The 25,704-nt window shown below is 38.9% G+C and overlaps 1 protein-coding gene across 3 annotated transcripts in view; it reads right to left on the reverse strand.

Annotated features, from left to right (window-relative positions):
* The window catches only part of LOC115211584 (caskin-1), a 377,873-nt gene that overhangs the window by 112,654 nt on the left and 239,515 nt on the right, over nt 1-25,704 (reverse strand). For 2 of the 3 annotated variants that reach the window (XM_029780142.2, XM_029780143.2), the window contains one exon: nt 6,013-6,234. In XM_029780142.2, coding sequence (XP_029636002.1) covers nt 6,013-6,234 — 222 coding nt within the window. The remainder of the gene's footprint in view (nt 1-6,012; nt 6,235-25,704) is intronic. The other variant, XM_036502777.1, reaches the window with a different exon arrangement.

A 25,704-nucleotide genomic window follows, 5' to 3' on the forward strand; every position in this document is an offset into this window, starting at 1 on the left:
CTGGATCTTGGAATCATCTGCAAAGATCCTTATGTTGCCATGTCAGTAATGTCAGTGCTGAAGATGATGAAAAGAAGTGAACCTAACACAGATGGAAAGTGAAAGAAACCCATCATATGTGTGTGTGTGTGTTGTGTGTGTGTGTGTGTGTGTGTTTGAAACCCCACCATTGCTTGACAACCAATGTAGGGGTGTTTATGTTCTCATAAGCTAGTGGTTTGGCAAGAGACCAATAGAATAAGTATAAGGCTTACAAAGAATAAGTCCTAGGGTTGAGTTGTTTGACTAAAGGCAATGATCCAGCATGGCCACAGTCAAATGACTGAGACAAGTAAAAGAGCGTATATATATATATATATATATATATATAATATATATATATATTATATAGTGAGTGTGTCTTTGTTTGTCTCCACTGCTGTTTGGCAATTGGTGTGGATGTGTTTACACCTCTACAACACAGAGGTTCAGCAAAAGAGACTGATAAAATAAGTACCAAGTTTAACAAACAAAAAAGGTACGAGAGTTGATTCATTTGATTAAAATTTTTCAAGGCAGTGCTCCAGCATGGCCACAGTCTAATGACTGAAAGAAGTAAAAAAAGGTAAATATATGTAGTTAAGGATGGCTGTATGTTTTAAGGAGTTTTGTTCACAACCATCAGTATGGAGGTTCAGTTCCAACGTGAGGTACTTTAGGCAAGTGTCTTCTTATTTCTTTATTGCCCACAAGGGGCTAAATGTAGAGGAGACAAACAAGGACAGACAAAGGGATTAAGTCAATTACATTGACCCCAGTGTGTAACTGGTACTTTATTTATCGACCCCGAAAAGATGAAAGGCAAAGTTGACCTTGGCAGAATTTTAACTCAAAACATAACGGCAAACGAAATACTGCTAAGCATTTCGCCCGGCATGCTAACGTTTCTGCCAGCTCGCCGCCTTAGGCAAGTGTCTTCTACTATAGACTTAGGCCTGCCAAGACCTTGTGAGAAGATTTGGCAGATGGAAACTGAAAGAAGCCCGTCATTTATGCGTGTGTGTGTGAGTGTAGATATGGGTGTGTCTCCTTGTCTCGACCTCACACAATAGTTGTAAACAAGTGCCAATGTCATGTAAACGTCCTTCATTGCCAATTGTCTATGAAAACACATGGGGGGTGGGGGAATGAGGGTTGGAGGGATATTACAATATTACATTGCTTGGAGACGAGAGAGGATTGGCATCGAATTCTGTCTGGACATTAATACATCAACACCGCTGCTGCTGATAATGATGATAAAACTGATGAGGATGATGATGAGTCTGTGTTTCGTAATCTCTATTCAATAAACAGAGAACATTAAAATAATCACTACCAGGTTTAAACAGGTGCAATGGTCGAAGCAATCAACTAAAACACTTGAAGGCAGTGCCCCAGGATGGCTGCAGTCCAAAGATTGAAACCAGTTATATACAAGCTCACACACATACACACACACACAGAGTGAGACTAAATAATATGTTTATTAAACATACATGGCATGGTTACCACTTACATATTTATTCATAAGCGTGCTGTGTGTTACTTTAAAAGTGGAAATACTTCCTTGGCAGGTGATTTGATCTGAGATCATGAGTTGAAACTGTAAACAATTAACACATTGTTACAGAGGAGTCATGATAGCCATGTTAGGACACACCCACACACACATATCATTTTATTTGGGATATTGTATAAAATGTGACCTACATGGAAAAAGTGTGAAATATGAACACCAAACATCTACATTGATGATATTCAAGGAGATGACAATATATGTTGTATATCTAGTATGACATCTACTAGAGTTATTTTAATGACTAAACACTAAACTGTATGAATTGTTAACAAGGTGGCTTACTGTAACAAAGGGTAAAGGTTCAAGCTGGCCTTTCAGAACCACACAGTACATGTCAGACAAAAGCATATTACTAATTGCTACTAGTAATCAGGTTGAAATATAGTAACCATAGTTACTTTATGGCTGAGTGGCTTTTATCAGGAAGGGTAAACAGCTGGGAATAATTCAAACTGACATAACAGAAACAAAATTGATTCTGTGAATGGTTGGTGCTGGAAAGTAGAACAAGGAAGATTTGATTAGAGGTGAATGTGGGAAGATTTGGACATTTAGTGGAGGTGGTGGACAGAAGGTGTGGCACAGGTAGACATGGTGGCAGCAAAATTTGGGTGGCAATGGATGTTGAAGGTTGGTCAAGGTGCCCTTGGGTAATGGTGGCATAGGGCATCTGTGGTAGGAGAAGACTAAGAAAGGATTGAATGGTGGTGGCAGTGTTGGATTATAGAGGTGGTGGTGGCAGCGGTGGACAGGTGTGGCACAAGTATACATAGTGGCAATGGATGGTGAAGGTTGGTCAAGGTGCCCTTGGGTAATGGTAGCATAGGGCGTCTGTGGTAGGAGAAGACTAAGAAAGGCTTGAATGGTGGTGGCAGTGGTGGACAGGTGTGGCACAAGTATACATAGTGGCAATGGATGGTGAAGGTTGGTCAAGGTGCCCTTGGGTAATGGTGGCATAGGAGAAGACTAAGAAAGGCTTGAATGGTGGTGGCAATGTTGGATTATAGAGGTGGTGGTGGCATTGGTGAATAGTAGATGTAGAGGTAGATTAGGGAAGACCTGGGAGTTGATGGTAGGAAGTTGAAGTGGTAGAAACAAAGCTGTAAGGGTTGGCAGTGATGGTTGGTAAGGTACAGTGGTGGCAAAGGAAGTAAGGTTTGGGGGTTGGTGGTGATGGTGAACAGAGGTGATAGAAATGACAAAGGATATTATGGAAAACAATAGTAAGGGCCTAAAAGACACAAAAAACACTGACACACATATAAACATGTAGTGCATCATCCCCATCATCATCATTTTGATGTCCACTTTTTCATGTTTGCATGGGTCAGACAGAGTTTGCTGAGGCAGATTTTCTATGACTTGGTGCCCTTCTCCCTTATTGCTAACCCTCATAGATTTCCAAGTAAGTTAATATATCTCTCCTTGGTTGGGCATGTTTTCATGGAAGATTGGACACAAATAACACTGCTTGTATGAGAGTGACACTCATTTACAATGAATACAGTTATGTCAGTGCCATCTCACTGCTACCCATGCCTGTGACATTTGAGCATTGGGCCTCATTGAGGCAGTGACAGGTGACCAACACCCTTGGTGATATACCATGCTTGTTTAGACCTGTCAAGCCAAGTGAGACCGTAGTCATGGTCAATGCCAGTATCATGTAAATGGCACCCATGCCAGTGGCACATAAAAAAAAATACCCACTACACTCTTGGAGTGGTTGGCATTAGGAAGGGCATCCAGCTATAGAAACCTTGCCAAAATCAGACTTGAACCTAGTGCAGCCCCCTGGCATATCAGTTTTCAGTCAAACCATCCAACCCATGCCAGCATGGAAAGCAGACATTAAATAATGAATGAAGTTGATGATGATGACAGTATCAAAACATCATCATCGTTTAACATTTGTTTTCCGTGCTAGCACGGGTTGGACGGTTCGACCGGGGTCTGGAAAGCCAGGAGGCTGCACCAGGCTCCAATCTGATCTGGCAGAGTTTCTACAGCTGGATGCCCTTCCTAATGCCAACCACTCTGTGAGTGTAGAGAACAATGAAATACAAACAAACACACACAACATACTAATCTATATAGTCTGGAATAAACCATCATCATCATCATTTAATATCCATTTTCCATATTGGCATGGATTGGATGCTTTGACAGGATCTGCTGAACCACAGGGCAGCATTGTGCTCCCTGTCAGTTTTGACAGGGTTTCTACAGCTGCATGCCCTTCCTAATGCCAACCACCTAATACTGTGGATGCTTCTTTTTCTTTTTTCTTTTGTGCCACCAGCATTAGTGACATCGTCAAGTAGCTAACTGGATATGAAAAAACAAGAAAAGAGAGGAAAAGGAAACGTCCCCTTAACTATGTAAGAGAAATTTTGGAGAGGGTGGATAACAAATTTTATACCAGAGACAAGCAGAGATGTCCTGTGTGTAAAGAAATAAAGAATGGTAAGCAGAATTCTGGTTTAAGCTCCCCATGTAATCCTTCATAACCTTTCTTTATTTTTTGCAATTTTCAGAAAAAATTTTGCAAACACAGGAGGAATTCATATGATTATGCAAAAACAAAAATCTTTTTTGTGCGATTTAAGACTGATTTAGCTGTTATTTTTAGCACATCTCACGACCACCTGATACCTTCCTTGTTTGTTTGTCACTCTGACAGGTATTGAGGTTTTTCAACATTTTTCTCTCCATAAACATATTCAATCGAATGATGATGCACCCAAGGGCAGTCCATTGCTAAGAGTTAAGCAAAGAATTTGGATTGTCCACATTTGAAACTCTGGTTTTAAAAAATATTCAGGAAAGAATACAACTTTTAGGATTGGAAGGTGGGGGTGGGGGTAGGGGTGAGAAATGGGGTTTTAAAAAATTTTCTTATAAATTAAAAAAAATGTTTTTCTTTTTCATAATTGTAGGTGCAGGAGTGGCTGTGTGGTAAGTAGCTTTCTTACCAACCACATGGTTCCGGGTTCAGTTTCACTGCATGGCACTTTGGGCAAGTGCCTTCTACTATAGCCTCGGGCTGACCAAAGCCTTGTGAGTAGATTTGGTAGACGGAAACTGAGAGAAGCCCATCATGTATATGTATATTTATATATATATATATATGTGTGTGTGTGTGTGTGTGTGTGTTTGTCCCCCCAACATTGCTTGACAACTGATGCTGGTGTCTTTACGTTCCCCGTAACTTAGCAGTTCGGCAAAAGAGACTGATAGAATAAGTACTAGGCTTACAAAGAATAAGTCCTGGGGTCAATTTGCTCGACTAAAGGCGGTGCTCCAGCATGGCTGCAGTCAAATGACTTTGTAGCGACGTCATTTTCCAGTGTGCGCACACGCAACGTCATTCTTCAGTGTGCGTGTGCGGGGCTGGAACCTTCTGGAAAGGCCTAAGAAAGTTCCCTCATGCACATGCGCTAGAGACTGGGGAAGAAAATTCTGTCGCGTTCCTTGTTAGCGTCGCTGACTTGAGACACGGCTATTGAAGAGAAAGGATGTGTTAAACGTGTGATCAGCCTATTCTCCTGTCCCAGAGGCTTAGGATTTGACCTGCTCTGTTGCTGCTGAATTTGTTGAAAGAATCTTACAAATGTTAAAGTTCAGCCTTGCTATATCTAACCTAGTGGATACCAATATACCAACGTACTTCTTTTGTAAATAAGAAAATAAAGAGTAATATATATTTTTAAGGTTGCGTTCTTGTTCCTGACTGGTAGATTCTGGAAATTAAAGAAAGGAAATTGGTTGCACCCGAACAGTGTAAAGAATTAACCAGTTCCATTACAACTGAAACAAGTAAAGAGTAAACTCCCATGTGTAAAACAAAAATTTGCAAAAATTTTCTGAAAATTCCCAGAAAATAGAAAAGTTATGAAGGGTTTAAGCTAGAATTCCAGAGAATGGCCAATTCTCACAGCTAAGACATTTACAATTATAGATTTGCTAAATTATAATTGACCTGATGCTTAACAACAAGATGTGAAGTGTCATCATCATCATCATCATCATCATCATTTAACGTCCGCTTTCCATGCTAGCATGGGTTGGACGGTTCAACTGGGGTCTGGGGAGCCCGAAGGCTGCACCAGGCCAGTCAGATCTGGCAGTGTTTCTACAGCTGGATGCCCTTCCTAACGCCAACCACTCCGAGAGTGTAGTGGGTGATTTTATGTGCCACCGACACAGGTGCCAGACGAGGCTGGCGAACGGCCACACTCGGATGGTGTTTTTATGTGCCACCGACACAGGTGCCAGACGAGGCTGGCGAACGGCCACGCTCGTATGTGTTTTATGTGCCACCGACACAGGTGCCAGACGAGGCTGGCGAACGGCCACGCTCGGATGGTGTTTTTATGTCAAAAGAGGAAAAAGGTAAATTTCAAACTTACCATGTGACTGATTGGATGTCATGGCGCTGGGTGATGGTGGGGGTGGAGGAAAGGGATACGTATCATCACTTCCACTCCCATCTGATGTGGTTCGTTTTGTGGTCCCGTAAGCCAAACTGTTGCGATTGAGAAGATCAGGCACTTGAATGCCGGTAGCAGGAACCAGCGGGGGAGTCTTGGTGTTGATATGATTGTGTGATGACGAGTGAGATGACGAGTGAGCTGCAAGGAAATGAGATAAGATTGCAATAAGAAAGAGAGACAGACGAGGAGAAAGATGACAGACCAAATGAAACAAAAAAAGATTATGAAAAATAAACAATAAAATAATAGAAATGTAGGTGGTTACTATAGATACAAGTGTGTCTGGATGCAGGGCAGAATGACAGCTGGGACACATGCTAAAGAATTTAAAGTTTGGTGGTGCTTTATCAGCTTTGTGTGAGTATATGTTTTATATATACATATATATACACACACAAATCTACATACATACACATATACATATCTATGCACACGTATACACACATATATACACAAAAACACACAGACATATACAAACACATATACGCACATACATACACACATTTACATATATATATATATATATATTTATTGTATGATATGTTATTTTAAAGCTAAATATACTCTGTCCATACATGACTACCATGATGTGGTTGGATGGTTGGATGTATTCCTCTTAGTGCACTGAGCTGCCAGTTATCAGTGGCTGTGTAAAATCTACCCCCACACCCACACATCACTGGGGAGGGGGCGCTTGCACCCCCCCACCAACACTGTTATCAATACTATATTGACATCCCTACAACTGCCAAATCGCCATACCACCACCACCAACCATCACATCTACTACCATGTGTTTAGCATGTTTCCTTGTTCATCTGAGGTCAATGACCCAGACATGGAAGGATGTTGTGACGGACACAGACACACACACAAAGATAACCAGTAATATTTTATTTATTTACTCATTTATTTGTTTTATTTTGAACTGCTTTTTCTGGAGTGCATATAAGGATTTGAACCAAGCTGCTTTGAGATACTAAAATACTAATGAATTATATATATTGCCCTTGTTTGTAACTGTAAGGTAAAACTGCACCATCTTATGATAACACATTTACAGTTAGGACACTACACAGAACTAGTGGTCTAATGACTTTTAGGTAGCGGACGAAAATCTTAATTGGGTTAGCATTGACAAAATACTGACAGCAGAGAGATGCAATACAAGACACTTTCTTGAGACAAACACTGCAGCTTTCTGGCTTTTTACACTAAATCTACATTGAGATATACAGAATGCTATTTTGAACTAATATTGCCTCCATCGCTAATACCAATTTGCGACACAAGTGATTTGTTAATCACTGTTTTTCTATATCAGTAGAAGCTAAAATTGTCCAAGTGGTTGATAGTGGATACTTGCAACTGATGATGTGCAAAGACGCAGAAATCTAGATTTAGCAATTCCACTTCTGCAGCTGGATGCTATTCATCTGCTACCGATATATTTTTTGTGCTTTTTAGCACTATATGTCTATAAAAGATACTTTCTCAAGGCGAATAACACAGTTTTCTGGCTTTCTACAGTATATCTACATTAAATAAAATATACAGAATGCTATTTTGAACTAACACTACTTCCATTCTTAGTAATGAATTAATATAGATGACATAATTATAGTTAGCTGCTTTTCCACTCTGGGATTATGCCTGGAATCTCAGTTTGCAGAGCTGGTATATCCTCGAGCAAACTGTTCTGGTTTCTCAAGTGCACTAAAGTAGAAAGCAGGTAATCACTTTATGACTGGTTGGTTGACAACTGCAGATTACAGTTGTAACCCTACATTTTTCATACTTTGGCTAACTTTTAAATTCAATATCGCTACCACTCATAGACATGCTTATAACATTTTAAAATACAGTGCAGTATCCATGACTTCTGGAAACATTTTTTCACTCAGAATTGTCAAAGCATGGAATAAGCTACCTGCTTCAGTAACTCTTTTACTTGTTTCAGTCATTTGACTGTAGCCATGCTGGAGCATGGCCTTTAGTCGAGCAAATTGTCCCCAGGACTTATTCTTTGTAAGCCTAGAACTTATTCTATCGGCTTCTTTTGCCAAACCACTAAGTTACGGGGATGTAAACACACCAGCTTCGGTTGTCAAGTAATGTTGGGGGGCGGGGGACAAACACTGACACACAAACATACACACACATATATATATATACATATATACGACGGGCTTCTTTCAGTTTCCGTCTACCAAATCCACTCACAAGGCTTTGGTTGGCCCAAGGCTATAGTAGAAGGCACTTGCCCAAAGTGCCACGCAGTGGGACAGAACCCGGAACCATGTAGTTGGTAAGCAAGCTACTTACCACAATGCCACTCCTGCGTCTATATTATTAGCAATTAGAACACTACATCCTTCAAAATTTCAATGCTCCTTGAAATTTACCAGTACTACCCCTAATGTGCCTTTCCTCTTTATGGGTATCTTTCACTTTTCATTTATCTTTTAACCTTTACTTGTTTCAGTCATTTGACTGTGGCCATGCTGGAGCACCACCTTGAAAAATTTTTAGTTGAATACATCGATCCCGGTATTTCTTTTTTAAAGCCTGGAACTTATTCTATCAGTCTCTTTTGCCAAACCTTTAAGCTACAGGGAAGTCAACACAGACACATGATGGGCTTCTTTCAGTTTCTTATTTCTTTATTGCCCTCAAGGGGCTAAACATAGAGGGGACAAACAAGGACAGACAAACGGATTAAGTCGATTACATCGACCCCAGTGCATAACTGGTACTTAATTTATTGACACCAAAAGGATCAAAGGCAAAGTCGACCTCGGCAGAATTTGAACTCAGAATGTAATGGCAGATGAAATACCACTAATCACTTCACCCGGCATGCTACATTTCAGCCAGCTTTGTGACTAGATTTGGTAGACAGAAACTGAAAGGCAGTGAGCTTTGGTTGGCCCAAAGCTATAGTAGAAGACATTTGCTCAAGGTGCCATGCAGCGGGACTGAACCTGGAACCATGTGGTTAAGAAGCCAGTTTCTTTTGCATTTCATTCTTTGTACTATACTATATAAGTACTTTTGCCTAGCAATACTGTCTTTCTTTAATGACTACTGCTGTCTTCTGCCCCATTTTTTACCCTTTGGCAACAAGTTGTGAGCACTGTATACAATAAGCTTATTATTATCATTTAGCGCTTGCAAGACAACTGTATTCATGATTAGACAACGTAGCTATTTGCAAGTCTTCTCCCAATGTATGACAGTCGTAGTGTCCTGACAATGGTGGTTGTTGCAGAATGTGTTACTGTGTTTAACTTATGACCCTATAACAGGCCATTTCTTTTTAGATTTCTATACATTCTTTCAGCATGACTTAAATCTTGCTGGTGATGGTGCTGCATAAAAAGTACCCAAGCCACTCTGTAAAGTAGTTGGCGTTAGGAAGGGCATCCATCTGTAAACACCATGCCAAAATAGACCTCACTGGGGCTGGTGCCACATAAAAAGCATCCAGTCCGGGAGTGGCTGTGTGGTAAGTAGCTCGCTTACCAACCACATGGTTCCGGGTTCAGTCCCACTGTGTGGCACCTTGGGCAAGTGTCTTCTACTATAGCCTCAGGCTAACCAAAGCCTTGTGAGTGGATTTGGTAGATGGAAACTGAAAGAAGCCCGTTGTATATATGTATATGTATATATATGTGTGTGTGTGTTTGTGTGTCTGTGTTTGTCCCCCCAACATTGCTTGACAACCGATGTTGGTGTGTTTACATCCCTGTAACTTAGTGGTTCGGCAAAAGAGATTGATAGAATAAGTACTAGGCTTACAAAGAACAAGTCCTGGGGTCGATTTGCTCGACTAAAGGCGGTGCTCCAGCATGGCCACAGTCAAATGACTGAAACAAGTAAAAGAGTAGTCCAGTCTGTAAGGTGGTTGGCATTAGGAAGGGCATCCAGCCATAAAAATCATACCAAAACCGACAGTGATGCCTGGTGCAGTCTTTTGGATTGCCAGCTCCCGTTGATCTATCCAACCCATTCCAGCATGGGAAACAAACAATGAATGATGATGATAATGATGATGAAAATTGTGTATTATTTGAGTTCAAAACAAATTAGAACAAGATTATATTATCATATAGCAAAAACCAGAATTATTATAAAGACAATTTAGTGTATTTGGAGAATGCATAGTGCTCACCTAGTGTGTGTGTGTGTATGTGTGTGTGTATGAATGTATGTGGATGCACACACACACAATATATATATGTCACTAGTTGTATAACCTGTCCTGCTAGCACTACATGACTAATAAACGTTCTTGTCAAGAAAAAACAGCAGAGTTAAAATATCAGAAACAAATTTCATTGATTCGAATTTAAAAAAATTTTTTTACATCTGTTTTTCTATGCTAGTATGTGTTGGATAAATATACCATTGAAGCATTGTTTTACACCCAGATGCCCTTCTTCTCTCTCTATCCATTACCTGTTTTGCAAGGGATCTCTCTGTTCACATGTCTCTGAAGACATAGAACGGGAAGACAATTCGTTGACGAGAGAGTAATAACAACAAAACTGCTAGTAATGAACAACTTTCAGAGCACAACTGTAAACAAACACAAACATGTACACACACACACATGTGCACACACACATTTAGGGTAAATGCTTGTATGCTGAGGGTGCTGCTGAATGCATGAGTTGATGTCTCATCAGGTGGTGAAGCAGCTCTGTAGGTGTTTCGACCCTTTTTGCCAAGACACCAGAACTGCTCAGGGATACACAGGGACTGACAAGTTCTTCTCAATGTCACAAACCTGGGTAATGCTTTTTTTTTCTCAGGGTTGATTTCTAATTGTCTTTGTGGGTAGCCTCTATCCATTCCAATGATGTTTTCCAAGAGAAAAAGCAAAGAATTACATAGCTCAGTGCCAGTTTTGCCATAGGTGAACACACGAATATAAAATCACTGCCACTGTTTTAAAGTCTACTTTTCCATGTTTGTATGCATGAGTCAGATTGAATTTGTCGAGGTGGATATTCTACAGCCAGCAACAGTACAACATGCAACTCATGCACAACAGTACAAGTTTTATTGTGTCAGATATTGGGGACTCTGAGCCAAATGTTTCCACCCTCCTCAATGCTTTTTCTTGTGGTACCACTCATCCTCTCTTGAGCCAGATGTAATGGCTTGCTTTCTTAGAGGCCCCTGACAATTTTCTTGGAACATCTTTTCCCCACTTCACAGCTAGTCCAAGACTTTTGAACTTCAAGTGAATCCTTGTTCCAACAAATCCTCTAACACTTATCTTTACAAGACCGAATATTACTTCCCATCCATTGTTTTATTTTTTCTACCAAAGTACCAAATTTACTCACAAGGCTTTGATCAACTCAAAACTGTAGTAGATAACACTTGCAAAAGACATCATGCATTGGGTATTGAACTCATAAACCCATGATTGGGAAGCGTACTTCTCAACCACCGAAGCATGTTTGCACTGATTATAGTGTCTAATTTGCAAAGATATACAATGGCAAACATTCTGCAGTATAAATGGCAGTGCAGTTGTCCAACAAACGATAGATATACGATTACAGTCTCTCTGTCTGCAAGACTGTTGCTCTTTATTTTTTCATCACAAATTAGTTCTTATAATAATATACACATACAGTAGTCTTTTCAACTTGCATACGCTTTGCAAATAGATTTTATTAAAACAAAGCCAATAAGAAACATATATTACACATTTAATCTATTACATTTAGTCATGTTTTACAAACAGTGCATTCATGCAGAAGTCTCTCTCTCTTTCTCTTCACACCACCACCTGCACAATACTGCATAGTAGAACACGGCAGCACCAGCATCTAATCACAGCTGCCACTTAAAGACGGCATCTCGTTAATTAAGCAAAGATGGATTAACAATAATGTTCAAACATCTCCAATCTCTCTCTCATCTCCTTTGAATCAATGCAATTTCCTGAAAAGCAGAAGAAAAAGAGGGGGGAGCAAAAAACAACAACAACAACAACTAAAAGTACTACACCAGCATCATTGAATATTCTGATGACACTATGGGGTAGATGGGTGGGGGTGGGGAATAATGTTGGTAGTGGGGGTGGGAAGTGGGGAGAAAAGTTAAAGAGGTAAAAAAAAATAATGAATGAACCCCCCCCACTCAAAAAAAAAAAAAATTAAAAAAAGGAATAAAAGGCAGAGATGAAAATAAGAAAAAAAATTCCTGAGAAATAAGAAAAAAGAAAAAGATAAAGAAAACAAAGAAATGTAGGAAAAGAAAAGCAAAGATAAGTAGAATCGAGAAGTATGAGAAGTGTTGTAGAATGAAGGGATATAAGGAGTCTGAGGATTAGCAGAATGGCAAAATGAGGAATAAGAGATTAGTAAAGTATGAGGAGCTGAATGGGGAAGGAGGAGTACAAGACTAAGAATGGAGTAGTAGAGTACAAGGCTGAAGTGCAGTAGAACACAAGAGTGTGATGAGGAATGGAGTACAAGCCTGAAAAGGAGGGGGAGAAGGAGTACAAGCCTGAAGAGGAGGGGGAAAAGGCGTACAAGACTAAGAAGGGAGTAGTAAAGTACAAGGCTGAAGTGCAATAGAACACAAGAGTGTGATGAGTAGAGTACAAGCCTGAAGAGGAGGAGGAGTACAAGGCTTAAGTGCAGTAGCAGAACACAAGAGTATGATGAGGAGTAGAGTAGAAGCCGGAGGAGGAGGTGGAGGAGTAGTAGAGTACAAGGCTGAAGTGCAGTAGAACAGGAGTGTGATGAGGAGTAGAGTACGGCTTGAGGAGGAGGAGGGGTACAAGACTAAGAATGGAGTAGTGGAGTACAAGTCTGAAGAGGAGGAGAGGTACAAGACTAAGAATGGAGTAGTGGAGTACAAGCCTGAGGAGAAGGAGTAGTATAAGACTATGAAGAGTAATAATAAAGTGGAAGAAGAGGAGAGTAGAGTACAGGCCTGTGAGGAAGAGGAGTAGAGTATGAGACGATGGGGAGTGATTGTAGAGTATAAAAGTATTTGAAGAGGAGTAACAGAGTACAAAACTATGAGGAGTGGTGTTAAAATACAAGAGTACTTGAACAGTGGTAGAATAGAGAAGCATTAGGTGTTGATGAGAGAAAATGCTAAAATCAGATAGCAGACAGCAGAGAAGAGGAGGAAGTAAAAGAAAAAATACATTCAACAGGAAAAAGGAGGAACTCTAAGAACAGTAAGATGAGTTCTTAGCTAATGAATTGACAATATTTATAGTGAAATAATTAACTTAATGAGTTTTATGCTTTATGTTTTGTTTACTTGAATTAACTGTCCTGTTGGATAAAACAAGAATGGTCTGTATTTGTTTCATTAATTTTAGAAATTGCTAATTGAAGGCACTCCTACACTGACCATCCCTCCTGTAAAGTAGTACAATATTCTCAAGCCGTGATTGGTCAGGACTGAGAAGTTCTTCTCAATGTCACAAACCTGGGTAACGTATTTTTTTTTTCAGAGTTGACTTCTAGTTATCTTTGTGGGGTTCCTCTATCCATTCCAATGATGTTTTCCAAGAGAAAAGCAAAGAATTACATAGCTCAGTACCAGTTTTGCCATAGGTGAATACACGAATATAAAAACACTGCCACTGTTTTAAAGTCTACTTTTCCGTGCTTGCATGCATGAGTCAGATTGAATTTGTCGAGGTGGATATTCTACAGCCAGGTGCTCTTCCTGTCACCAACTCTCACCAGTTTCCAAGGAAGATGGTATTTCCCCTTGGCAGGATATGTTTTCACATAGGATTGGAAATGAAGTGTAAGACTGGCATGATGAAGATGCTTGCTAACAACCATCACATGATGTCAAGGAAAGGCGAGAGTAACACACACATATGATGGTTTTCTTTTAGTTTTATTATCATCATCATCATCATCATCACTTAACTTCCGCCTTCCATATTGGCATGGGTTGGATGGTTTGATAGGAGCCAGCCAAGCAGAAGCCTGCACCAGACTTCTGTAACTGTTTTGGCAGGGTTTTACAGCTGGATGCCCTTCCTAACACCAACCACCCAGGAGTGTTTCCAACAAGGTTTCATTCAGCCTGAGGCTATAGTAGAAGACACTTCTCAATATATCATGCAGTTGGGATTGAACCCAAAACTACATGGTTAGGAAGCAAGCTTCTCAACTCCACAGCCTCAACTGTCCCTATTATCTCATCATCCATAAGCATTATGTCCATATAGGTGTAGGAGTGGCTCTGTGGTAAGTAGCTAGCTTATGAACAACATGGTTCTGGGTTCAGTTCCACTGCATGGCACCTTGGGAAGTGTCTTCAACTATAGACTCAGGCCAACCAAAGCCTTGTGAGTGGATTTGGTAAACAGAAACTGAAAGAAGCCTGCCATATGTATGTATGTGTATGTATATATATATATATGTATGTATGTCTGTGTTTGTCCTCCCAACATCGCTTGACAACTGATGCTGGTGTGTAACTTAAGCGGTCCTGTAAAAGAGACCGATAGAATAAGTACTAGGCTTACAAAGAATAAGTCCTGAGGTCGATTTGCTCGACTAAAGGCGGTGCTCCAGCATGACTGCAGCCAAATGACTGAAACAAGTAAAAGAGATACTAGCAGAGCCATTGCTCTCGTATGCAACACTTGATTCCTCTTAAACCCTGATATCTCATCTCAGTGTTCACACACAGCAACATTACATATCCAGCTAATCACACTCGCTTTGTTTCTTTGCAACCTTCATAGACACACACAGACATTCTCTGCAATTTCTAGCAGGTCAAGCAATGACATAGAGACTCCTTTGTTACAGATCACCCAAACATTTTTGTTATACTAGCAAGCTTGTGTATTGGTATTTAACAGCAAAATTAACTCCAGAGAAGCAATGAGAACTAACTGGAGTCAAATAAATACATCAGTTAGAAAACATCAAAATTACATTTATACAGCCAAGGAGATCAAAGCTAAACAAGGCCATCCATAAGAACAGAACAAATACATACATGTTAATCAGAATTGATCAAATGTAGGCACATTCACTGAAACTGAAATACACATACACTCATCAGAACTGGATAAATATACACACATCCATTAGAACTAAACAAATATATGCAGTAACCACAATTAAACATGGATACGCACCATTAACAGCAGCATCATCACTGGTGATAACTACATAATGCTATATATATACAGCTGTGATGAGGAATGTTAGAGCAACACTGACCATGAGCTTGAGGTGAGGGTTGTTGAGCTAAGAATTGGTTTGTATATTGGCACAAGAAAAGAGAAATCTCTTCATCTCTTGTACTTGCTTCAGTCATTATATTGCGGCCATGCTGGGGCACTGCCTTGAATTTTTAGTTGAATCAACTGATCCCAGTACATTTTTATTATTATTTTTTAAAGCCTGGTGTTTATTCTATAAGATTCTTTTGTTGAACCAGTAGCTTACAGGGACATAAACCACTTGCCAAGTGATGATGAGGGTCAAACACCGACACATATATCCGATGGGCTTCTTTCAGTTTCTTATTTCTTTATTGCCTACAAGGAGATAAACATAGAGGGGACAAACAAGGACAGGTAAAGGGATTAAGTCGATTACATCGACCCCAGTGTGTAACTGGTACTTAACTTATCGACCCCGAAAGAATGAAAGGCAAAGTCGATCGTGGTGGAATTTGAACTTAGAACGTAACAGCAGACGAAATACTGCTAAGCATTTTGCCGGCGTGCTAACATTTCTGCCAGCTTGCCACCTTTTTTTTTTTTTTTTTTTTTAATATATCCGATGGGCTTCTTTCAGTTTTTGTCTACCAAATCTACTCACAAAGCTTTGGTTGGCCCAAGGCTATAATAGAAGACTTTGCCCAAGGTGCTATGATGTGGGACTGAACCCAGAACCATGTGGTTGGGAAGTAAGCTTCTTACCAAAAAAACCAGACCTACACTATTTGAAGACTATATTTTCCATTGGACACAACAACATACCCGGTCTACTGATCACTGTGGTTAGTACAGAGAAGGGACATGCTCTGTGTGCCTAGTCCCCATGTATATTGTGATGCTGCTGCTGCTGCTGATGTTATTGATAGTAAGCATTAGAGTGGTGTTAAATATCAAAGGTTAAAACCATGATTGCAGAACTGTGGTATTAGCATTAAAAGGCATTTCTGATGTTGATGGAAGACAAACAACCATCTATGCAATAAAAAGTTCTTCGCATCGATACAGACACACCATACATGACATACACACACACAAGTATACATAGGGTCGTGTGCATTCACACACAAACAAAACCACATCTACGCAAAAAAATAAGTATATCTCCATACATAGATGCATATCATATATATATATATATATACATACACACACAAACAAAATCACATCTATATTAAAAAATAAACGTATCTGCATACACATGCATATCACACAACCACACACACACACAAGATGCATAAATAAAGCAGGTAACCTTTAACAAATGTATTTCTGACACTTTGGAATGAATGTCTGCATAACAGCACTGGTCACTGATAGAAACCTGCCGACTACATACATACACACACAAATACATATACATACATATATACATAGGTAAAAAGTAAAAGTGAAAATAGCACGGAAGTATGTTTAAAGATGCTCTTATTTTTTTTTTTTCCTTTAATCAAACAGAAGTATTTTTGTATTGCATCAAGTGACTTTTATAAAATATTAGCAGTTCTGATGTGTATGTTCATCTAATCAATTATTAAAAATTCAAAGTGAAGAATTGGGAAATAAGAATTAAAAATGAGAAATTAAAACAATTTCTTCGCATATTCTGTGCGTAGTTAAGAGCATGTATGTTGTTACTAGACCTAACTCATTGTAGAACAGATATTGCCAAGCGTGATACTCAAATTACAGAGGAGAAGGCAAGTCATCGGATTAGGTTATAAAGAGATGATGAGCAATGTCTCAAAGAATATGGGGTGAAACCTAGCAACCAATTGATCTAGCAAATAGGGCCTCATTTCAGTGAGGTGAGAGCTTGTGTACAACGATGCCATCGAGAGGAATACCCTGAAATGGTGTGCATTCTCTCCTGATACCCCATAAGTTTGCTAGCATCCGATGCAGAGCTTTCAACTGGTAGCACTTGCATTTGCTAGTTGTTTGCAAAATCTCTCTTTCTGTGTGTGTGTGTGTGTATTTATTATTTGATAGACACAATACATGTTTTTGTGTGTTACTAATAGTTTTTTGTGCTGAGAACATGCTAAATAATGAATTACAGTATGTGTAATATCTCTGCACAAGTCATCAGGCACAAGCCACATAGCATACACTAAAAATTGAGCTTGCTTTCCATGCTGGCATAGGTTGGACAGTTTGACAGGGGCCAGCCAGGTAAAAGACTACTCCAGGCTACTGTCTGTTTTGGTATGGTTTTTACAACTGGATGCCTTCCTAACATGAACGACCCTGCAGAGTGGACTGAGCACAAGCAAGGTCAGTTTTGGCATGGTTTTTACAGATGGATGCCCTTCCAAATACTAACCACTTCACAGTGTGGACGGGATGCTTTTTACGTGGTACCAGTGCCAGCAGGGTCACCAAGTAACTTGCAGGACAAAGAATTTTAAGAAGGAAGGAGGCATTGGAGAAGGTGATGTATGCATGGATATATGTATGTATGAATGTCATTGTTCAGTTTTATTTCAAGATTTCTTGCAAATACAGAGAGAGCCTGTTTCTAGCCTAGATCCAAGGTTCCTTCATTGGAATTTCAACATAAACAACGGGTTATTTTTGTTTGTATGTATGTATATGTGCAGATTTGTATGTTTTGCTTTATGTATGTATTTGCTTGCATATAGTTGCATATCTAGACATGATCATATATATTCAAATGATAAACTTCTGGAAAGTTTATCAGTTCCAGTGACGGATTGGATCTGTAGTCTTTGAATTAGCTTTCTCCTTTCTGGTTTTGAGAAGCCTAATTCCTCAAGATTGGTATTTGTGTTATGTATGTATATATAGGCTTTTAGTATGGCAAACTGCAAGGTAGCCTAACATGCAGTAAAGTGTTCGGTGATAGGAAAGGCATCCAGCTGTACAACCCAAGCCAAGGCAGATATTGGAACATGACGCAGTCCAATGAATCTGCCAGGTCCTGTCAAAACTGTCTAACATAAGCCATCCTAGAAAATGGACATTAAAAGACGACGGTGATGATGATTCCAGTCGATGAAACATCTGGAATACTCGTCATTGAGGCTGTCACATGATACATGTACGTATTAGTGTGCATGTGTACATATATGAAGTACACATATGCACAGACACTAAACGGTTTACACATCACCTTTGCTGTGATCAACCCCTTCTTGTATTATAACCAACATATCTTCCTTTTCCGGTGAAACTGTTTATTTCAAACAAGAGTCTGTTAGTGCATTAGCAGCTGCACCATCTGTTACTTGACATAATTACCTTCTTTTTTTTTTGTTACCTAGTATTCAGGTCACTTAGTACAACTTATCAGTATATAATAATATATTCTATGTCATTACATAAACTCTTACAACACTGAAGCGGAACCATAACCATCACCGTCGCTGCCATCCCACCAGAAAATAAAAATGAAAACACATTTTCATATAACTGCCATCATCCAATGAAAACTATTTGTCCTGCACAGCATCTGTTATAGTTAAAACTGCATAAAAACTATGGAAGCCATTCTGTGCTAGCACCCTTAAGATTCCAGTTCAAAGTACATTAGTGACAGTGTATATATTTGCATATTTATGATTCATGTGTAAAAGAGGTAAAAGAGTATGTCTAGTTAGGTTACACAGTGAATATGCACCAAGACAATTGACAAGTCCTTCAACTCCTTGGAGGTCATGCAGCATGTCTAGGGTAAGAAAGCCTGGTGGAGCCCATCCCTCTCCAGGTTAAACTCATTTCTACAAATGAGTGGACTGCAGCAATGCAAAATTAAGTGTTTTGCTCAAGAACACAACAGATCACCTTGTCCAGGGATTGAAACCACTATCTCATGGTCGTGAATCCAACACCCTAACCACTGAGCAACTAGTGGTACTCATTTCTACAGCTGAGTGGGCTGGAGCAATGTGAGGTCAAGTGTTTTGCTCAAGAACAAAATGCATTGCCCGGTCCAGGAATCGAAACCACAATCTTATGATTGCAAGTTCAACACTTAAACCACTAAGTCACATGCCTCCACATGCACCAAGACATGGACAGTAAAATACTGATGAGAATAAGAGCAGGATGGAAGAGGTTTATCTCAATAAAGGCTGTGCTTAAAGTAAAGCTGGACAAGTCCATGCATTGCCAGATTCTTTGATAGCACCATACTGCTAGAGTTCTTACATGCAAGTGAGATGAAGGCCACTACGAAGAGAGAATACAACTGGCTACAGTGCAAAGGGCCATAGAAAGATCCATGTTAGGAATATCATTGTGAAAGCAAATCTAAAACGAGAATGATGGGAATTGTAGAATACTGGAAGTACCTACCTACATATCTATCTATCTATCTATCTATCTATCTTTGTGTCTACCGACCTACCTACTCCACCATCTATCTATCTGTCTGTCTGTCAACTATATTTGATAGCATAAAATATGCAGAGATATATTAGACACATCCCAATTTCAGTGGAGTGTATTCAGGTAAAGTGATTTTAGTGCATTAATGTACATACTATAGGCTGAACTTCTCATAGGGTCAGGGGTGATTTTTATGAGACTTTTTTTTTTTTTTGGTGGGGCAGGTGTCTTATATGCCATCAAGTATGGTATATATATATATATATATATATAAAGAGAGAGATAGAGAGAGGAGGTGTCCATAAATTATCTTTACAATTCCAAAAATTCAGAAAAAATTTAAAATAAGCATTAAAACTCAGCAGAGTTTATTGGGAAACATAGGCAAACAAATAAAGTTTTATTAGAAACATCAAAACACTTCAAATAAATTCTGCTGAGTTATCCTGATTCTTCATTGTTTTTTTTCAAAAATTTTCCAATCGTAAAGGTAATTTATGGACACCCTGTGTGTGTATATGTATATATGAAAATGAGATGACAAAGGAATGAAATTTGTCATCTCATTTTCATTTTTATTATCGCTCTATACTCAGCTGATGCTTCATTCTGAAAAATATGTATATTGAGTTCTATGCTGGGTTATTAGTCTCACAATGACTAAGAGAAATATTAAAATATATGCAAAAGCTCCCACTTTTTTGACATTGAAAAAATATGCACACGCACAAGACAGAAAGACAAGCAGAGAGACGAAAGTTTGTCAAGAAGAAAGCATAGTGAGAGAGAGATGTCTCAAAGATTAGAGAAGATTTTAAAGAAATAAAGCCAAACAGAAAGTACAGTGAGTGTGTGTATGAGGGAGTGCTGAAGAATTCATGGGTTTAAGGGTATTGCTAAAAGCCTGGGTGGAGGCCCAAACTTACGAGTTCTTTTACAGTGCTTCGAAAAACTGAAGGGCTGCTGCAATAAGTGTGCGAACCTAGGGTGGGGGTGGGGGGAATATGTCCAATGAAATCATAATTTAACTGATACTCTTGCATTTTCTTTTATACAAAACCAGGAACTTTTCAGTACTTCCAGGTATGCGTATGTATGTCTCTCTCCCCCTCCCTCTCTATATATATATCGAGAGAGAGAGATTCATACTTATACATACACAAATTGAGGGATGTCATGGGTACATTTACCAAAGAGGACAAGTTACCATAAAGACTTGCTCCACTGGTAGAAATACCCCAACTGCACTACCTACCCCACACCCTCACCCAAACCCCCACACCCACCCACCTAACCATCCACTGTACAGAATTGCGGGCTTGTGTGTAAGTAATATCAGCTACCCTAAATTTAATACCCATGGTAGCAGTGGTATTGGTGTTGGTGGGTGTTCTCCACCAGCACCAGCAGTAGTCTTGTTTACACTATCGGTTTAATCTTGGTAGATATCACACGCACACAGCTATATATACAAGCTCCCATACACACCGATAAACAGGCACACATACATGTGTATGTATATGTATGTGTATATATATATATATATATATATATATATATATATACACACATATACAAACACACATGTGCACAGATATATATATATATACACACACATGCATACATATAAACAGGCACAGATGGGTATGTATGAATATGTGTGTGTATACACACATACATATTGACACACAAACACATATGTATAAACAGATATATATATATATATACACACACACATACACAGATGAATATAGATACACACACACACACACACACATATATATATATATATATACACACACATATGCAGATACCTACATAGATACATACGCACACATGAATATTCAGACAGCCCCCGAAACACACACAAACAGACATACCTACATACATATATATACACACACATATTCCTAGAACTCCCCTGGAAACAGACATAAACACACACATATTCGGCCCAGTATAAATAAACACATACACATACATCTACTACACATCGCATATCCACATACATTTCAGGTAGTAGGCACGCAAACACACACATATACAGAAACATGCCTCACCACACACACACACTGTATACATAGTAGATATACAGAGGGGAGAGGTGATGTAGAGAGGTAATATAATGAAGACACTAAATATAGGTGTGTAGTGAGATATTCAGAGAGTATGTAGTTGTGGTGGTAGTGACAAAGTAGTATTAATGGTATAAGTAATGGTAGTGGTGGTGATATATATATATATATATATATATATATATAGCACAGGCTTGGCTGTGTGGTAACAAGCTTGTTTCCCTATCACATGGTTCCGGGTTCAGTCCCATTGCGTGAAGCCTTAGGCAAGTGTCTTCTTATAGCCTCGAGCCGACCAAAGCCTTGTGAGTGAGTTAGGTAGATGGAACTGAAAGTAGCGTATCATATATATATATTATATATATATATATATATATATATATATATATATATATATATATATATATATGTGTGTGTGTGTGTGTGTGCGTGTGTGTGTGTTTGTATATATGTATATATCTATGTGTTTGTGACTGAGTTTTTCTCCCTATCACTGCTTCATGAGTGTTGGTATGTTTGCATCCCTGTAATTTAGTGGTTCAACAAAAGAGAGCAATAAAATAAATACTAGGCTTAAAAAATAAGTACTGAGGCTCATCTGATGATCAGAGTAACTGGGACCGCCATCATCATCTTAACCAATGGAGTGCCAGTTAAGTTAATTAAGGTTATGACAGGATGGCCATGACTAGAATGCTTTTAGATGATAGCATAACCCACATATATATATATATATATATATATATATATGTGCATATATGGGTACAGGATGTCACCAACTGTGCAAATAACATGAAATACATAAACAATGACAGAAAAAAATGGAAAACTGGACAACAGAGAAACGACCCTTCTCCTCATTTTGAGCATTCAATGATAATATGAGTCTTCTAAGACAATTGCTCCCATAAATTCTAAAATAAAATTTAGGATTTATGGACGGTCAAAGTTGAGAACAAAACAGAACAGTGGAGACATACAAGGAAACTGAATGAAAACAAACGTAGAGGGGCATTAGACCAGAACAAGAGGAAAATAGTGAAGGCTGGGAGAAATATTTTCTTTGAAAAGAGAGAAGACAGCAAGGAGAGAATATATATATATATATATGTATATATATACATACATACAGAGGGATGGCCATAAGTTGCTTTACCCATTTCTTTATTAGAATTGAGTAAAGCAACTTATGGCCATCTCTATATGTATGCGTGTGTGTGTGTGCGTATATACACACATACAACAGGCACTTTCAGTTTCTGTTTACCAAATCCACTCACAAGGCTTTGGCCAGCCCAAGGCTATAGTAGAAGACACTTGCCCAAGGTGCCATGCAGTGGGACTGAACTCAGAACCATGTGCTTGGAAAGCCAGCTTCTTACCACACAGTCATGCCTGCTCATGAAATTAATGTGCAAGTGACCAAACACTCCACTGACATGCATACCCTTAATGTAGTTCTCAGAGAGATTCAACATGACACAAAAATGTGATAAGGCTGACCTTTTGAGATGCAACGTGAAAAAAAGTGTCTTGCTCAAGGAAACAGTGCACCGCTAGGAATTGAACTTATGACCTCACTATCATGAGTTGAATACCCTAACCACTAAGCCACATGCCTTTGCTATAACCTTAATTAAAGACATTATTCAACATGCCCTCCTTTGTCAAACATAGTGGTGTTTCATTTGAAGGAGATTAGGCTACCATTTCTAGCAGGTCAGGGGATTATGTAGAGGTTCTTTCACAATAGTGGTATAGGTGTCAGTAGCAATCACAGTGCAGTGTTGTTTAGGCTTAGATCTATGCGGACCAAAGGAGCCTATGACCAAAGACATCCACCACCCCACTACCATACTGTCTGTTTTCAGTCATTGCGCAAATACTTGAATGTATTTAATTTTTCTATAAAAAAAAATAAAAGCAAACAAAAAAAAATGTAAAATGTAGTTTTTTGAGGGAGATTTGACTAGTGTTTCTAGCATGCTGAATGACCACATAATGGCTTCCTCATTTACATGTCTGACATTTACATGTGTGTGCATGTGTGTGTGTGTGTGTGTGTGTGCGTGTGCGTGTGTATGGTTGGATTGTACCCCTGAGAAATAATGCTTCACCAAACTGCCAGCCACCCACCCATCCACATGCAGTAGTATCCTCAATATCTTCCTGTTCTCTAACAAGATCTGCTGCCCTACCAGGACTGACAGGAAGTTTAAGAAGCTAATCTGTGCACTGACCCACAACAGAACAAGAACCTGTCATCAGCTAACTTTAAAGATAATGAAGTGATAATGAAGAGCCACTGCTGAGACATCTATTCAGCAATATCAGTCATCAGTCATCACTCACCCTCACCTCATAAATCTCTGATCACCAGCCCATGTCCTATATGTAAGAAACTAACCAACTAGTGGGGTTTGTCTGTTGGAGGGCCAGCCCCTCTATGTTAAATAACAACAACAATAATGAGGGCAAATTCTGTTTCATCACCAGCTACATTTGGTATTTATCTATACTAGCACTTTCCCTCCCACTATCCTCATCATCGTTGTTGTCATCACCACCCACATCATCATCATCATCATCATCATCATCATCAATGCACTGCACAGAAACCAGCAGGAGACCCTGACACAAGTAGAACAGCTAAACAAACATAATATTGTGTTGAATAACAGTGGATATATTTATAAAGATAAAAATAAAAGAAAAGAAAAGAAAAATACCCAGAAAAGTGAATTATCTTAGAAATACAATACCAAATAGGGATCTTCAAACAGGCATTGAGCTCTTTTAATTCTTAGATATTGAAACAGTGTCAAGTAAGTTGAAAAGGCACAGCGTCGGATTAAAACTGTTATTGAGTTTTGTTTTACTTATCAGCATCAGTTTCAAGTTGAATAAAAGAGAATCAATCTCAATATTATTTAACCCTTTTGTTACCAACCCGGCTGAAACCGGCTCTGGCTCCGAGTACAAATGTCTTGCTTTCATAAGTTTTGAATTAAAATCTTCCACCAAACCTTAGTCACAATTTATGTTCCCAACACTAGCTTAATGATAACTAAGTTATTTTACTAAATTCTTTGTTATATTTCAAATTAATAGAAAGAAACACAGAGCATCTTAAAATAAATACAGTAACAAAAGGGTTAAGCCAACAATTGACTCCCTAACCACCAATCCCAGTATTATGCAAACCCCAAACTGAATCAAGCTCCAACTTCAATATTATTCAAATTCTGAACTGAATCAAGCTCAAACCTTAATATTATAGAAACTCATAATGCAATGAAGCCCCCGACACCAATGATATTCAAACTCTGAAATGAATTAAGTTCAAGTCCTGATATTATAAAAACCCCTAAAAGAATCAACCCACAATCCTAATATTATATAAACTCCAACACATCATCCCAAATATACAAACCCACAATTAACACAACTCCTAATATTTATTTCTTTATTGCCCACAAGGGGCTAAACAAGGACAGACAAGGGATTAAGTCGATTACATTGATCCCAGTGCATAACTGGTACTTACTTAATCGACTCCGAAAGGATGAAAGGCAAAGTCGACCTCGGTGAAATTTGAACTCAGAACGTAACGGCAAACAAAATACTGCTAAGCATTTCGCTCGGCATGCTAATGATACTGCCAGCTTGCTGCCTTAAGAACTCCTAATATTACATATAACATACAACAATGTCGATAGATAGATAAATTAAAATCCATTATTACACAACTACACAATTCAGTCATTGAACTGCGGCCATACTGAGGAATTCGGCCATAGACAATCTGCCTTGATGAATTCTGCTCAACCCATGCGAGCAAGGAAAAGTAGATGTTAACATGATGATAATAATGATGATGATAGGATGTGTTCAGTGTTGGTCAGTGCAGGGATGACAAAGTACTCTGTCAAATTTACC

This window comes from Octopus sinensis, linkage group LG5, assembly GCF_006345805.1.
Source record: "Octopus sinensis linkage group LG5, ASM634580v1, whole genome shotgun sequence".
NCBI lineage: Eukaryota > Metazoa > Mollusca > Cephalopoda > Octopoda > Octopodidae > Octopus > Octopus sinensis.